Source organism: Myotis brandtii, unplaced genomic scaffold (genome assembly GCF_000412655.1).
Source record: "Myotis brandtii unplaced genomic scaffold, ASM41265v1 scaffold46, whole genome shotgun sequence".
In the NCBI taxonomy this organism is placed as follows: Eukaryota; Metazoa; Chordata; class Mammalia; order Chiroptera; family Vespertilionidae; genus Myotis; species Myotis brandtii.
This window is the reverse complement of record NW_005367587.1, coordinates 6,850,146-6,868,134: the sequence shown is the minus strand read 5'-3', so window position 1 is coordinate 6,868,134 and position 17,989 is coordinate 6,850,146. Positions and strand designations below refer to the sequence as shown.

General features: G+C 38.1%; 1 protein-coding gene across 1 annotated transcript in view; it reads left to right on the top strand.

The window, feature by feature from the left end:
* Positions 1 to 10,051, top strand: part of IQCB1 (IQ motif containing B1) — a 41,102-nt gene extending 31,051 nt beyond the window's left edge. Inside the window, exons 11-15 of the mRNA XM_005875369.2 lie at positions 1,223 to 1,365; positions 4,150 to 4,298; positions 6,442 to 6,573; positions 8,256 to 8,412; positions 9,503 to 10,051. Of these exons, the coding sequence (XP_005875431.1) occupies positions 1,223 to 1,365; positions 4,150 to 4,298; positions 6,442 to 6,573; positions 8,256 to 8,412; positions 9,503 to 9,732 (811 nt within the window). The 3' untranslated portion in view covers positions 9,733 to 10,051. The remainder of the gene's footprint in view (positions 1 to 1,222; positions 1,366 to 4,149; positions 4,299 to 6,441; positions 6,574 to 8,255; positions 8,413 to 9,502) is intronic.
* The last annotated feature ends 7,938 nt before the right edge of the window (positions 10,052 to 17,989 follow it).

Here is a 17,989-nt window from a genome sequence, read left to right as displayed (position 1 = left end):
CCAGCCCTCTCCGCATGCACCTCCGCACCTTTGTATTTACTTCAGCACCGCACCTCCTCTGAGTCTCGGTATGCTTTTCTCTTTCCTTCTAGTTGTAGAAATTCCACTCAGCCAGCCTTCCTGTGGTTCTGGGTGATGTCCGTTATGTCTTTTAGTTGTATTTTTGAAGTGGTTGTGCGAGGCAGCAATCTCCGGTGTTTACCTATGCCGCCATCTTCCTTTTTGGTTTCTTTCTCTATGGTTATCTGAAGGAATTTTGAGTATAGTATGTTTACTAGAGACTGACACATGTGTTCTCCTTACATAGTAATTTAGGAAGCATTCAAAACTGGCTAAAAATGGCTAAGGAGAAATTTTGTTGAGTAAAAGCAGATAATACAAAAATCCTAATTAAATAAAATTTTGTGGCCACATATTACAAAAATAATATTAATAATTGAGAAATATGTAAACATCTAAAGAAAATTAAAGTCATCCATAATCACACCATGCATGTGTTGAAAGTTTTGTTTTTAATCATTTGTTTTTCTATATAAGTAAATACACACACACACACACATAAAACAATTTGGATCTCTTCTCTATCCTGATTTTATTTTCACTTGACTTAGATTGTTGGTGTCTTTCCATGTTACTGAATATTCTTTGAAATTTTTATTTTTTTATAGTACCCATCCATTGAATGAACCAGTATTTATTTATCCAACTCACTATTGTGAGCGTATTTTTGTTTTCAACTTGTTACTGTTGTAATGCTATGGAGAATAATATATAACACATTTTTCCTTAAGAAAATTATTAGACATGTAATTAATTGGTTAATATTTTTAAGGCTTTTGATATATTCTTTTCTTTTTATTGATTTTAGAGAAAAGAAGGGGGGGAGAGACACACATTGACTGTTGTTCCACTTACTTATTCATTCGTTGGTTGTTTCTTGTATGTGCACTGACCAGAGACCTTGGCACATTGGGATGATGCTCCAAGCAACTGAGCTACCCAGCCAGGGCGACATGTATTTTAAATATTTCTCCAAAAGGTTGTATAGCAGCAGCACATGAAAATTTATTTCATCATTCTCTAACACTAGGAATTATGTTTTAAAAATTTTTTAACAATATTTATATGATTACTAATGAGTTTAAGCATTTTTTCATATACTTCTGAGTGGACATATGATTTATGAAAATTGTACATATGGTATTTAATGTTTCCATCACAGATCCAAACGAGCAAAGATATTACTAAAACTAAAAAGGCAGAAGGAAGAAGAGGACAACAGATTACAACTGCAACTTGAAAAGCAGAGAGCCATGAGACTTTCCCGAGAAGTACGGCTGAATATGCTTGAAATTGTTCATCCAGGTGGGTGGCAGTATCAATTTTATAAATGTAAGAATGTTTAGGATATCATTTAATAAACCAGATTTCCTAGTTACCTGATGATTTCTTTTTTAAAATTTGGACCTTTTCTTTGTTTCTCCATTTTCGTATAAATCTTATTAAATCTCTTGACTCAAAAGAAAAGTTACTATTTTTCTGATTAAGGCCTCTTAGTTAATGATGAGCTACCTCTCCACTAATTTTTTTTATTCTTACCGTTCAGATAAATTAGTGAAATAGGTAAACATATTCTTAAAGATAGCTGTCAGTGAATTGAAGTAAGGAGTTAGAATATGACCATTCTACCACCAGAACTTTACTCATGCCTCAATACAAATTTTCTGACACCTTCTTGCCACCTTTAATACACTAACCTGAATTTTTTTTAATTTAATTTTCTCCATCACCATTTATCCCCTCAATGTCCTCTTCCACTCCCCTTCCTCCTATCCCCCAAAAATCTACACACTGTTGTTTATGTCCATGAGTTCTCTCTCTCTCTTTTGTTTTCTTTTTTGTTCAATCCTTCCACCCTCCAACTACCACCACACTCTTCCACCAGAGCTATCTGCCTGCTCTCTATCTATGAGTCTGTTTCTGTTTTGCTTGGTAGTTCAGTTTATTCATTAAATTCTACACTTGAGTAAAATCATATGGTATTTATCTTTTCCTTACTGGCTTATTTCACTTAGCATAGTGTTCTCCAGGTCCATCCATGCTGTTGCAAAGGGTAAAATTTTCTTCCTTTTTACTGCAGGGTAGTATTCCATTGTGTAAATGTACCACAGTTTTTTTAACCCCTTACCTGCTAATGGACACTTGAGCCGCTTCCAAATCTTGACTGTGCTATATAATAAAAGCCTAATATGCTAAGTGTCCAGTCATCTGGTCGTCCGTTCAACCAATCAAAGCGTAACATGCTAATGATATGCTAAAGCTGCTGAACCACTCACTATGACGTGGGCAGACAGTCGACCGGTGGACCAGTTGCTATGATGTGCACTGACCACCATGGGGCAGGTGATCTGACTGGTAGGTTAGCTTACTGCTGGGGTCTGGCCGATCGGGACGTAGCAAGATGGGCTGGACATGCCCTGGAGCCCTCCCACGGCCCCTCCCCAGCTGGAGAACCTACCACAACCATGGATAGACACTTAGATTGTTTTCATACTTGGCTATCCTATATAATGAAAGGCTAATATGCAAATTGTCCCCTCAACCGGGAGTTTGACCAGGGGGCAGGGCCAGCCAGCCAACCGCCAGCAGCCCCTCCCCCCGGCTGGCCCGTGCAAGAATTTATGCACCAGGCCTCTAGTTGTAAATAATGCTGCAATGAACATACATATATTCTTTTGAATTAGTGTTTCAGATTTCTTTGGATAAATTCCTAGAAATGGAATTGCTGGGTCATAAGGCAGTTCCATTTTTAATTTTTTTTAGTTAACTCCATAATGCTTTCCACAGTGGCTGCACCAACTTGCATTCCCACCACAGTGCACAAGGGTTCCCTTTTCTCCACATCCTCGCCAACACTTGTTGTTTGTTGAAAGTAATATTAAAATGTATTCTGAGAAATCTGACTGGTTTCAAGATGCTTTTTTTGTTCTTCCTCTTCCCTTCCTACTACTCATTTCGAGTATCCTTCACTAGTTTTTTATCTCTTCCTTTCCATAAATATAGATGTTTCTTGGTATTCCAACTCCACCCCATTATTCTCATGTTGCTCTTCCTAAGGTATCTCATAACTGTAGCTCCAACTATTAAGTGCTGAGTACTCTGAAATCTTTTCTCCATCCTTACCCACTCTCCTAAGCTTTGGTCCAGCAGAACTTTCTACAAAATGAAATTTTCTGTATATGCACTGTCCAATACTTAGCCACTGGCTAGAGGTGACTATTAAGTACTTGAAATGTGGCTAGTGTACTTGATGACCTGAATTATTAATTTTACTTTATTTAAATTTAAGTAGCCATTGTGGCTAGTTTCAACTATTTTGGACAACATAGCTATGTAGCCAGCTGCCTGTGGGATAGCTTTACTTAGCTATCTACAAACATCCCAAAATCTAGTCCTTATCTCTCCCCTCTAATTTCCTCTCTGTGTATTCCTAATCTCAGGTTATTGAACCAACAGTCTACTCAGTTTCTGATCTGTGAGACATCCTAGAGTTCTTTCCCTCTCTTACCACCACATTTGGTTGGTCATTAAATCCTATCAAATATTTTTTTTTGAAACTATCTCTCAAATACTTCCCTTTTTATTATTACCTTCTATTGCCTTGTTCTATCAGTTAGCTACTGTGAACCCTGGGCTATATGCTGACTAACGCTGATAAAGTAAAAAGAAAGTAATCAGTAGAATTGAGTGGGTGACTGGAGAGAAAGTTAGAAGCACACAGAGTGGATAATACATACATATGTTTTGCCCTTTCCCTCTGGTGGTACTAAATGACTTTCTTACCATGTGCTTGTGATTCTTTTTTCTAAATGTTCTTGCTATTGGATTTTTCAGCCCTTTTTTCTGTGACACAAAACATTATATGAGTCTTCTCTAAAGAAGTTGTATAATCTGAAATCTGAGAAACCTTTTAAAGCTCTTTCTGAAATTTTAGAATCATATAAAATAATGGAATTGGGAAAATAAGTAGACAGTATTAAAAAAAAACAAAACTGCAGGATTTCTGTTATTATCATTGTCCTGGTTCCAGAATTTGAGTGAGAAAGCATAGAAATGAGTAGGTTGTAATAGTGTCTGTCCTCCTTTTAGGTCAGGTGGAAAAACATAATCGGGAAATAGAAGAGAAATCAGCATTAATTATCCAGAAACATTGGAGAGGGTACAGGGAAAGGAAAAATTTTCACCAACAGAAGCCATCTCTCGTGGAGTATAAAGCAGCTGTCACACTTCAGAGAGCAGTGAGTCTGATGTAGTAAAAGTACTAGATTAGGAGGAAAAACATGAATTCAAATGTGACTTTGCTATTTACCTGCTGTAAATCTTGGTCTACTCATTTAGCTTTCGGAGCCTTAGTTTCTCTTCTATAAAATAAGAACCTACTTAAAACTTACCAACTAATTCAGTCCTTAGTACTTTCATAGATCTTTATACACATTTACCATACAGCAATGTTTATTTGTTAAATTTTTTCTTTCTTACTTGAGTTATGAACATCTCAAGGATAAGGACCTAAGTGTTAATTTATTGTAGTCAGCTCTCAGCACGTGTCTGATGTTTAAAAGGATGTCTACCCTACCATTTTCATTCAGGTTTTATTTGAGTCAGATGACCTAATTTATGGGAAAGTTTTGTAAATTTCAAAGTTCTATGCAAGTGCAGTATGTCATATTTGATGTTTTTAATGCACAGATAATGTATTAAATATAATTTGATCATTATAATTTTTGAGTTACAGAAAGGTGCTCTTAAATTATCATTTTCTTGTGGTTTATCTGGAACATAGTAATATATATAACTTCCCAGAGAAAGGCTAGAACTGTTGTTTACTTCCTAATCTTCCCTTACCTGACAAAAGCAGAATCATTGTTTCTTAGGTAGCTAAAAATTGAGAAAGTCCTATGTAAAGTTGATTATATATGAATGTCTTGGAAAAACACTGCACAAGAGTATTTCATTTAATTACCAGTTTTCCTAATACCTGGTTAACTTTTATACTAGTATTAGTACTAGAGGCCCGGTGCACGGGGGAGGTATGTGAGGGGGGTCCCCTCAGCCTGGCTTGCACCCTTTCCAATCCGGGATCCCTCTCACAATCCGGGACCACTGGCTCCTAACCGCTCACCTGCCTGATGCCCCTAACTGCTCTCCCCTGCTAGCCCGATCCCAACTGCTCTCCCCTGATGGCCTGATCCCCCTACCTGCCTAACTGCTTTCCCCTGCCAGCCTGATCCTCCTAACTGCTCTCCCCTACCGGCCTGATTGCCCCTAACCACCTCTGCCTCGGCCCCACCACCGTGGCTTTGTCTGGAAGGATGTCTGGAAGATGTCCAGACTAGCATATTACCCTTTTATTAGTATAGATTCAGGTCCTATAGCATTTTACAATCCCTTATAGTTGAATGTTAGGTCAATTTGTTATTTTCACAGTAATAGGTTTTGAAAATTCTGCTGAATTCTCTGAATAACCTTTTACAAAGATTTTTTAAAGCCATTAAAAAAATAATAAAGTGCTGGGAAAATAGGAAGAGGTCTCTGCCATCTCCTTCCTCGGGCTCTTAATCTTAGGCTCTATCTGCATCAAATAGTCCTTCACCACCACTGAATTACACCCACACCTGATAGCTCTGCTAAATAAGATCATCTAAGGATTAACCCATGGATATCAGTGCAGGAATTTTAAAATATGCACTACCTGTCTATTTAGACAGGAGCACTGACCTCTTTTCCTTAGATTGTCAAATAAAAAAATGACAACAGCCAACACAATAGCTATCTGGTGTGTTGCGGAATTTTAGCAATTCGTTTATGTGTGTCATGAGATGAAAATCATTGCCTTAAACCATGTGAACTTCAATGGGGAAAAAAAAACTGCAAAGAAGGGAGAATAGTGAAAAAAATTGGGCAGAATAATTTCAAATTTGTCTCCAAATCTTGCCTTTTAACAAGATTTTCTGTTTTACCAGAATTCCATTCTAAAGGAAATGAGGAAGAACATTCATTTACAAAGCTTTAACTTACAGATTATCTCTTGGATCTTTACAATCCTATAGGCTAAGTAGAATTAGGGTCACTGTTTCTGTCCTATAGAGATAAGGGACTAGAATTGAAACTAGAACTCAGTGCTTATTTCCTGTTTTTCCTCTTTATTGCTTATGCACAAATAATACATGAATATATCCTTGTAAAATATTAAAATACTACAGAAGAATATAATTAAAAAGTAATTATTTTCTCTCATCCCTGTCACAGCCCCATCCCTCTCCTCATACACACTCAGAGTTAACAACTATTGCAGTATTGTTACTTCCATATTTTGTTGGTAGGAAGAAATTAGTTCTATTAGGGAAGAAAAATTATAAATCTTTTTTTTTTTTTCCCCAGACTCTTAAATTCCTAGCAAAACGCCGTACAAAAAAGAAACTATTTGCTCCTTGGCAAGGACTCAGAGAACTCACTGATGCACGTAGAGTTGAACTGAAGCAACATGTTGATGACTATGTCAGAAGACATCCAGTATGTAGTCTTCTATCCATACCAGTGTTTCATTATTTTAGTACATGATATTTGCCAACAAAGCAGTGTCTCAGACGGATATGTACATATATTGATTGTATAAGGCAGTGGTTGGCAAACTGGCCCCTTGAGTGTGGCTCTTCCACAAAATACCACGTGCGGGCACACACGTACAGTGTGATTGAAACTTCGTGGCCCATGCCACGGGGCCAAAGAGCCGTATGTGGCTTGCGAGCCACGGTTTGCCGACCACTGGTATAAGGCAAAGCAGTTGCTTTACCATAGAGTTAATGGATTTAGAGTCTTCTCTATAATTTTATGGACCAGAGATGTGTAGTCAGTAATATAGGAGGAGACTTTGCTTTTTTTATCTTTTTGGAGAAATGTCTATTCAGGTTCTTTGTCTATGTTAATAGTAGGTTGTTTTGTTGTTGTTGAGTTTTAGGAGTTCTCTATATATTTTGGATATTAATCCCTTATCAGGCACATGATTTGCAAATATTTTCTCCCATTCATTGGGCTTCCTTTTTAATTTATGGATCGTAGAAAACTTTGGTTGCAAAAAAGTTTTAATTTTGATGAAGACTAGTTTGTCTATGTTTTCTTTTGTAGTCTGTACCTTCAGTTTCATATCCAAGAAATCATTGCAAAATCCAATGTTATGAAGTTTTTCCTCCATTTTTTTCTTTGAGTTTAATAGTTTTAGCTCTTACATTTAGATCTTTAATGTTCTTTTTTTTTTTAATGCACTATGTGTGATTCTGATGCATACTCCTGTTTAAAAAATAAGCCCTGGCTGGTTTGGCTTAGTGGATAGAGCATCGCCCTGCGGACTTAAGGGTCTCCGGTTCAATTCCGGGCAAGGGCACATGCCTCGGTTTTGGGCTTGATCCCCAGTGGAGGGTGTGCGGGAGGCAGCGGATCAATGATTCTTTCTCATCATTGATGTTTCTATCTCTCTCTCCCTTTCCTTTCCTCCCTAAAATCAATAAAATTATTATTTTTTTAAAGTTCTGCTTTAGCCATTTTGTAGTGCACCTGTTTAAAATTCCATGGTTGAAAAGTGAGATGTTAGCTGGAACAGAGCTGTATCCAAGATGCAGGAATTGGAATTTTTGTGGTGTTGGAAGCTTTAGCAGCTTTAAAGTTAAATTTCATTCTTCTCCAAACTAATTAGCCTTTAAAGTAGCTGACTGGCCAAAAGAACATGATCCTTTAGCTGATTTTGTCCCTTGTTCTATAAAATCAGAAGCAGTTATAAGATGGCTTAGATAAGTTTAGGAATCGTAATATATAACAAGATAGTCTTATCAGGTGGGGTCTAGAACAGAAGGGTTGGCCTTGTTACTTCTCTTCCAGGCGATGTCTTCACCAAACCATTTATAATTTTTACTATAATTTCTAGGTCTTCTCTCTTCTCCCAGAATACCACACTGGGTGAGGAAGTGAGGCATAGGAGCATACCAAAAAGAAACTTCCCCACCTGTATTTTCATCTGAAGCTGCTTTTAAGAGTCTATTTAAATGCTTGCACAAGAGTAGAAGGTAGACATCAGTCATAACAATCAACTGATAAGATTAGAGACAATTAAGCATTCTGGAACCTCTGCTAAGTGGTTGAGGGAAACATACTTTGGTACATATGTCCTTCCTGTGACAATTTTTTATGTCCTCTGTTTCAAGAGCTCTCAGATGTCAGATGTGGCCAGCAGAGAGCTCCATTCCCAAGCACAAGAACGACTACAACACTACTTCATGGGCAGAGCCCTAGAAGATAGAGCCCAACAGCACAGAGATGCTCTGAAGGCGCAGATCAGTACCAACATTGAGCAGTTAATGAGTATGTGCTCATTCCATTTTTATTTTCTAAAAGGAACCTTTACAAGATTTTGTGATATTAAAAATCTTCAGAAGGAAAACACCATTTAGTGGTCTTTTAGTCCATCTCCTATCCTTAGAAATTTCTACTTCTAGGTCATACCAACACCCAGTGTTTCCAAATGATGCGGATCCCATAACCTCCTTCTTGACTACTTCCTCCAGCCTTTCTATCATTCATGTGCATCAACTCAGACAAAGTTATTCACTTTAAAGATACTAAGACCAGCCATAGCTGGTTTGACTCAGTAGATAAAGCATCGGCCTGTGGACTGAAGGGTCACAGGCTTAATTACGGCCAGGGCACATGCCCAGGTTGCAGGCTCGATCCCGGGGGGAGGGGGGGAGGAAGGGTGGGCTGTACAGGAGGCAGCTAATCAATGATTCTCTCTCATCATTGATTTTTCTCCCTCTCCCTTCCTCTCTGAAATCAATTTTAAAAAAAAAGTTACTAAGACCCACTAGCCAGATTCTATTATGTAGTCTCAAAAGCTGTTAATCATATTTTAGAAGTAGATGATAGCAGTGGTTACAGTGCCATTTTATAATTTTTAATGAAGGGCTTTCACAAAATTGAATTCATCTAATCATCACTGGTGCATTTAATGAGCTATCCCATCCGTGAAGCCATAGTGTTTCAGTCAGCCTCTAAAACACTTGAAGTATATGTGGAGCAGAGGGGGCTGGGGTCCTCTATTTAATGACATTACTTGAAAGTTTTGTATTTTTGAATGAATAAGTGGCTATAACTGAGACTCTCATCTGTAGGATGGAGTTCTGCTATTATTTTAAATATCCCTTCTTATAAATAAATCTGCATCTTATTTGATTCTTTTAAACACAGAATGAGGGAGTGGGTGCAGTTCCTGCCAGCCACACCACAACTACAACTTGTGAATAGTTACATGCCATCTAGACTTAGCAATGATGATAGATTCAGAGTTGGAACCCTGTCCCTGCCTGTTACTGCAGAATTTTGACTCTAGTTCCCAAGTTCCTCCTTGTTTGTACAGAACTCTTCCACTTACCTGTTTATTTTCTATTTACTACAGAGGCACCAAGTCTGAAGGAGGCAGAAGGGAAAGAACCTGAGCTCTTCCTAAGTAGATCCAGACCTGTGGCGGCCAAAGCCAAGCAGGCCCATCTCACCACTCTGAAGCATATACAAGCACCCTGGTGGAAAAAGCTCGGGGAAGAAGCAGGAGATGAGATTGATGTCCCAAAGGATGAGCTTAGTATAGAATTAGGAACTTTATTCATTGGTGGAACCAAACCGCCTTAACGAGTTACCCTGAGAAATGATGTAAATCCTACATTTCAGGAGATTATATTGGTCGCCTCTGGCATGCTTTGACAAAACTTATGGTTTTTCAGAGGTTCTAAGCAAAGAGTTACCTTCTACCTCTATCTCAGTTGTTTTCTTTTTTTTCCCCACACCTCCATCCCTGGCCACACACACAAATTGGTGTGGATTTTATTGTGGAACTAAACTCAGCATGTCATTCTACTGCTTTTATAAAATGTGATATTTCTCTTTTCGTTTCTGCTGTTTTTCAACTAAAGTTGTTTTCAAAATAAATATCTTCAACAGTTCTGAAAAACTTGTCAGGATTACTTTAACTTTTCACATTTATTATTAAAATTCCTATTCTATTAATATAGAAAGTGTACTCTTGGCCTTTATTAAAGTAAGGAAAAGATCAACTGATAAACATTTAACTATTTTCTACAAAATATTATTTGAACTCAATTTCTATCTTGTTATTTCTAGAAGGAACTACATTTAAAAAATCCTAGGATTCAATGCAAGAAAAAATGTCTCCATATAAAAACTGCATTCTTTCTATAAGAAATATAAAGCCCACCATTTCCTTATTTGTCTTGTCTCCTAGGAATCTCAGAGCTAAATATAATGCTTAATTTCTGTTATGTTCCTAGGTACCTATATGATTATTTGGTTCCAACCTAATAATTTCTGATAATTCCTATTTATCTTTGTGTTTTAATAGCAAAAGCCACCACTATTTATGTTTGTTAACAATACAGAATTTAAGTTAAAATCAATTAGCATATCATGGACTCCATATAAGGAACCTGGAGTGTGTGTTTTGTATAAATGAGTGGTAATACCAGTATTTCGGGATGGGAAGACCAAATAGCATAATGTCCATTCCCAAAGTTGAGTTTAGTAAAATTCTAGTCAAAATCCTAAAATAATTTTTATTAATAATTGGAAAATAAATGTATAAAAATTCATCTGTGAATAAGCAAATGAGAGTTCTGGTTTCACTTAGAATGTAGAAAGCTACATGAGAATGTTGTTCCTACCTTAAAAGAAATGCCAGGTAATCTACAAAAATAACTTTTTTTTTAGTCTATCAGTTAAAGCCTCAAGAAAACTAAGTAAATTGAGATAGGGCTCAGTATCTGTGAAATGAACTCTTTCATAGTTAGTAGAGCATTGGAGACAAAGATAACAGGATAAGAAATTATAGTAACTAGCCAAAACCGGTTTGGCTCAGTGGATAGAGCCTTGGCCTGTGGACTGAAGAGTCCCAGGTTCGATTCCAGTCATGGGCATGTACCTGGGTTGCGGGCACATCCCCAATGGGAGATGTGCAGGAGGCGGCTGATCGATGTTTCTCTCATCGATGTTTCTAACTCTCTATCTCTCTCCCTTCCTCTCTGTAAAAAAAAATCAATAAAATATATTTTTTTAAAAAAGGAAATTATAGTAACTAAAATTCTAGCAAATTCTTAAAGGCCAAGTGTGGGGTAGCATGTCAGAATATCAGGAGTTTCAGACAGAAGGGGAATTTAGACCTCTACTAAATACAAGAACCTTTGGGAGCAGGTAGGAGGCCTGCAGAGATGCCCTTATTGGTGCAGGCAAACATGAAGTAATAGGCTGCTACTTACTGGTTGGTTGACATGCCCAAACCATCACCCACTTTGCCAAACCCTTGCCTTAGAGCTGCAATCGCAGGGGCAGCAAGCCCTCTAACCTCCAAGGCTCAGATAAAATTCCATTGCACATAAGGAAGGAATAGAAATAAAATCTGTCTCTGGGGGCAGGACAGGAAACTCTAGACCCAGACACAAGTAGAAATCCAGGGATAGAAACAAAACCCTCCACTCCTGGGCGGGGCAGGAAATCATCTTGGGCTCAGAAATCCTACACCAATAGAAACCAGAGGTCTGCTAATGCTGGGGAGGAAACTTTCCTGCTAAAGACCAGCCACAGCAATTTGCCATGGGGTAGAAATGGTAGAAACCCTGAGGAATCCCCACCCCAACCCCAGGAAGAAGAGACCTGGCCTAAAATTTAGGCTGGATCAGGACAACAGACCACCCATGTCTCAAAGACTAGCGTAGCACCAAGTAATAAGCAATCGTTTACTGCTAGGATAGGGAAAAGGTACATGGAGAGAGAACCCCTCTGTAGTAAAAGCATACAGGGATGACTAAAAAGTAGAGGGTGGAGCAGGAACACTGAGAACAGCTTTCAAGACCCCACTCTAAGCACAAGGTATCAGCAGCTAAAAAAAACTTGAAGCTGGTGCATTGAAGATAAAAAGAAAACCAAACTTTCTTCTATATAGCTAAACTGACTAGTTTAACTCAGTCCTCCTTGAAGCTGGTGCATTGAAGATAAAAAGAAAACCAAACCCAGCTAAACTGACTAGATTAACTCAGTCCTCCCGCACTGAAATACTACAATCTTTACTTTTAATTTTGACAATGCTGTCATACTTTCTGACTGATAATGCTGTTATGTTTACTATATTAAGTAAAAAGATAGTTCTGTATTACTCAGATATGAGTGAAAAAATCTAAGACACATGAAAAAGTGACTTTATCAACAATTCTTTAATCAACAATTAGTCAGAATTTAATTTTGTTGGATTACTTGCTCACATCAGAACTCACTATATAGAAGAAAGTATTTATATGTACTTTTAAATACAAATAATATATGAAATATACATACAAGTATGAGAAATACAAATTCTAAACATTTTTAAATTAATTTTAGAGAGGGAGAGAGACAGAGAGAAACATCAATTGGCTGCCTCCTGCACTCCCCATACTGGGGATCAAGCCTACAACCCGGGCATGTACCCTGACTAGGAATTGAGCCAGCAGCGTCTCTGTACATGGGAACCTGCTCAACTGAGTCACACCAGCCAAGGCTTTTTTTTTTTTTTTAAACATTTAGGACCCTATAGAGTGCCTAAAAATAGAAGTAGGAAATTCTGTAGTTAATACAAATTCTGTAGAAAAGCCATCATGTTCTTCATTTCAGTAATATCCATATCTATTGAGGTCAATTTCATATCATGGCAAAAGGGAATCTAAATGCATGATTGCTGGACTGAATTTTAGTGATTAAATTTTGAAGGCCCACCCCAGATCTATTGAGGTATAATTGATAAAACTGTATATATTTAAAGTATCTAATATGATTGTTTCATATATGTATGCACTGTGAAATGATTAGCACAATTTGGTTAATTAATACATCTATCATCTCATATAGTTACGAGACACGTGTGTGTGGTGAGAATGCGTAGGATCTACTCTTACCAAATTTCAAATATATAATATGGTATTATTAACTATTGTCACCATGCTGTATACTATATTAAATCCCCAGAAGTTAATCTTATAACTGAAAGTTTGTGCTCTTTAACCAGCATCTCCCAATTTCTTCCACCTCCCAGCCCCTGGTAACCACCATTACCATTCTACTCCCTGTTTCTATGAATTTGACTTTTTTTTTTTAGATTCCACATATGAGTGAGATTATACAGTGGTTTTCTGTCTGGCTTATTTCACTCAGCAGGATGTCCTCCAGGTTCATCCACATGGTCACAAATGGCATAATTTGCTTCTTTCTTATGGCTGAATAATATTCTATTATATATTTCATGTTCTTCAGATATATACCCAGAAGGAGAAATTGCCGGGTCATATGGTAATTTGATTTTTAATTTTTTGAGGAGCTCCATATTGTTTTCCATAATGGCTGTGCCAACTTACATTCCCACCAACAGTGTACAAGGGTCCCCTTTTCTCCACCTCCTCATCAACACTTGTTATCTCTTGTCTTTTTTATAAAAGTTTAAGAACTGCTGATCTAAAATGATAATTTCAGCATTAATCTTTAACAATTGGTTCCTTACCCTAGTCTAGTTGAGAATTTAAGGAAATGGTATTCATAGACCCTTCATCAAGTCATCCCACCTTACTCCAGGAACCTAATGATACTTCCTACTACTACTGCTACTAAGTAATAGTTAACATTTATTGTGTGATAAGTGCTCATCTCTGCTAATTATTTTATGGTCATTATTTTATTTAATCCTTACAACAACCCTAATTTCTATTTTGCAAATGTGAAAACAACATAGGAGACATTGACTAACTTGCCCAAGTTTAAATCCAGGTCTATATATCTCTAAAATGAACCACTTACTCATTTCAGTTAATCATTTCCTCACTCTCTTCATACTTGGGATTTATGTAGATATTTAATTGGTTGCATGAAAATGGCCCATTTGCCTTATGGAAGCCCTCATGAGCACTGGGATGGTGCATTATATACACTTAATAATTGCTAAATGACTTACTTATCAATATTTGACCAAGTGTCTATAATGTAAAAGATACTGTGCTAGATGTAGAAGATAGTCTCTGCTAATGGCGCTTCGGTTCCAGTGAAAGATAACTATTAACAAGAGGAAGATTTACAGTGTTGCTACTGTTATTTTTCAGGGAGTGATGTGGACATGAGAGTCACTAACTTAGTCTGGGACTTGGACAGACAAAGCCTCCCAAGGAAGTGAACTGAAGAATAAACTGACTATTTGAGGGAGAAGTAGGATTGTTCTAGGCAGAGGGAATGAAAAAAATATATCTATTCAACCAGTTTACCATGAAGAAGTACTGAGTAACTATTTGTTGAGTGTGGATTTGTCTAGCACACATGGAAAAGTGGGCTTGCCCTACTATTAAGAGATCCAAGCAATTTTAGTGCTCTGTATTTTCATGTAATGGTCACAAGAATAATAAGCAGCATAGAAAGATTAATAAAAAAATGAATATGGATTGACTACATTGACTTCATGGAGTTCCCATAAGACAGAGAGAAGACAAGAGAGATAAGGCAAAGTCCTAAGATGGCCTTCTCTAGAATGTGCAGCCCTTAGCATTACATAGGCTTAAAAAGGAAGTCATAGCTTAATGGAAAAGACTATTCCAGGGAGTAGACTCAACACCTGTGTCTGTACAGAACTCCTATAAGGTATTTTATTACTGGGTTATAAATTATGCAGCTAAATCATTCATATTAATCAGTCTGTATTTCTTGTGCCTGTCAGCCTAATTAAAATGTGTGTAAGAAAAGTGAATGAGAAGGTTGATAATCTTGAGGGCTGAGAGGAATAAGTCAGGAGACAAAAGGTAGGATTGCATTTACTTCAAGAATCAGAAGGAAGGCTGCTAACTGCTTCTGGTTATACAAAATCCATAAATAACTTGGTGTTAACTCTAGGTTAAACACACCTTCCTAAATAGCATGCTTAGTACTCAAGTAGTAACTGAAGATATGATAACAATTTCTGATAAAAATCAAAGGGGGTTTATTGTGCAGGACACACCTAGGACAATTTAAGACAATTAGGAAGTCCATAGATTTTCTCACAGTATGTGCTTTATATGCAAATCTTCAAATTTATTAGTTATATCAGCAATGGTTGGGTGACGTTAATCTTGGTGACACTTTTTTGCTAGGAATATTAATGAGGGTAGGCCTTAGTGATATAGTCCTTGAAAGTTCCTATGAAGTATATCAGAGATGTCAGTTTGACATATAACTTGAGTTCTAGTGTTCTCACTGTGTTAGTATATTAACATATTAAATATAGCTGTATCCTGAGGAACATTTATAGTACTTGGGAGTTCTCCAAAAGAGGGGCCTGCCACATCTCCAAAGGTACATAAGAACATTCTTCAAATTGATGAGCTAGAGAAGTCCCCATTACAAAGCTTACTTAGAGGCTTGGGATTTGTTCTTAGCTCCTAAACAAAAAATTAGCCACACCAGAGCCTGGCACATAGTCTGTGCTTATAAGTATTTGTGAATAAGAGCTTTAAAGTTTTCTTTGGTTTCAGATTCCTCATGCCCTTGCCTTTGGGTGCCTTAGAAGGAGAAAGTCACAGTTGCTCCCCATATGACTTCCTCATCTATAATAATAAAAGCATAACATGCTGATTAGACCGGATGACCTTACGGATGAAGCCGGGGCTGCAAGCGAAGCCTGGGTCCCCAGTGCCAGAGAGAAGCCAGTGCCCGCAGCCGGGGGAAGGAAGGCTTACTCTTGCATGAATTTCATGCATCGGGTCTGTAGAACACTATAAACGCTCAATAATGATTCATATAGAGGTAGTACCTGAGTTATTCTAGCATGATTACTGCTTCTCTACAAAACACTGTGGCTTCATCCCCTATGGAAAACAACCCATTTGTTGAGCCATTCCCTACCCTTTGCTTACGATGGCTTCCAAGGTTTTCTGTCTGGCTCCACATGCTCCAGGTAGTACCCAGAGCCTGCTGATCCTGTGGGAAAGACGACGTTAAAAGAGGCCTCAGTCAATTCTGGAGAAGAGCCTATTCCAGGCCTTTGAGTCAAACAACTCTAGTATTTCTAGCCTCAGAAGATACAGTGCAAGTTTTAACAATGATCTATGGCTGGGAGACAACCCTTGTCATCTCCTAGGCAAGGATACCTAGCTTCTATAGCTCTTCAATGTGCCAGGGTTCCTGCTTAGCCCTTTCCACTTTTGTGCAAACTGCTGCTGCTTGAGGATGCTTAGCCAGAACTGAAAGAAAGGCTATAGGTTCTTAATATCAAAGTAGGAGCAGAAAACAGCAAGTTTCTGCACCTCTCAGGCATCTCTAATGCTTCTGAGAAGACTGAAACAAGGACATCTGCTCATTCTACACAGCCCTCCTAAGATCCAACCTAACACCTACCCTCCCCATCCCAAAGCTTATCCCAGCAGAAGGCAAGCTGATACTGCAGACAGAATAGATCCCTGAATTTCAATTTCTCCCATCCTCAAAGAGAGACTATATACAGAGACCTGTGGAGACCAGAAGCCTGGAGCTGGGCACGAAAATACACATCAAGGGCTGCTGTACATTGTAAGTTTTAAGGAGTATAAGAGGATGAAACAAAGTCGTCAGGCCTGGTCTTAGTTTTTCTAAAGCCAGTTCAGTCTCCTCATGGGTCTAATGCCTAATCAGTAGTGCCAACATTCCTAGGAGGGAATTCAGGAGAAGTCCCAATTCCTGTAGGAGGCCTCCTCCGACATCTGTTTCTAGGAGTCAATTGGTATGAAGGGTGACTACTAGTATCAACGGTTACATGGAGACAAATAGTCTAAAATCTACCCCATGTCATCTTGGCCTCCTAGTGACACCAGAACAGAGCCAAAACAATTTAGATCAGCAATCTCTCTGTACTCAGCATAGGTGTGACACAAGTTCCCATCTGCTACAGTATTTTGCAGGCAGGCCCCAGTCAAGAAATGAGCACCAAAATATGAGCAGGTATCTGCACTTCCAGAGAAAACACCCATGACTCATTACCTAGGAGCCCTAGGGATTTCAGAAGAAAGATATTTTCTTAGGCTTTGAGTATGGGGTGTTTGGTACATTCTGGATTCTTCTGGGATTTTTGTTGATGTAGAGGAATATAACCAATTAAGAAGCCAGAGCTCTGCAAGACACATGTAGATATTTTCATACAAAATCCAAATCTCATAATTTAGACTTCTCTTCACCCCTAGAGGAACCCTGATTAATAAGGATTATATTTAATGACTATTTAAATATAACACTGAGAGACTGAGAGGTATATACATCATCAGGGAGTAGTTTCAGCTGTTGATGCCGTCAGCTGGATGTCTCAGCCCTGAGCAGCTGCAGTTCATATTCAGCAACATTCCTTTGTTTACTGTCCTCAACTAGAAGCTCTTGGAGAGCCTGCAGAAGACCCTCCAAGCTTGGCTCATGTCAGGCTCTGGAAGGGCAGCCCTGCACATTCCAAGTTTTGAGTACAAGAGGATGAAACAGAAGTTATCAGGCCTGGTCTGTTTTTCTAAAATTGCAGTCCCCTGCATAACTATACCCCTTCTCTGCTTATTTTTTTCCCTAAGCATTTTGCTGTCTACCATATTATTTATTTATCTTCATTTTCTCTCTCCTCACTAAACTGAGTTCCAGAAAAGCAGGAATTTTTGCCTCTTGATCACAGCTATATCTCCAACAACAATCTACAGTATACAGTAAATGCAGAGGACTGCAATTTCTGATGGGTAGCCAGCAAAGACCTTACTGAGCATTAGGGTGAAGATGCATTTAGTGGACTAGCTCAGTGCCTGGCACACAGTAGCCTCAATAAATTCAAATTAATACTCACTGTCAAGAGAGTGCCTTAGGGGCTTAAGGAGATCAGGCATGATTTCGGTGC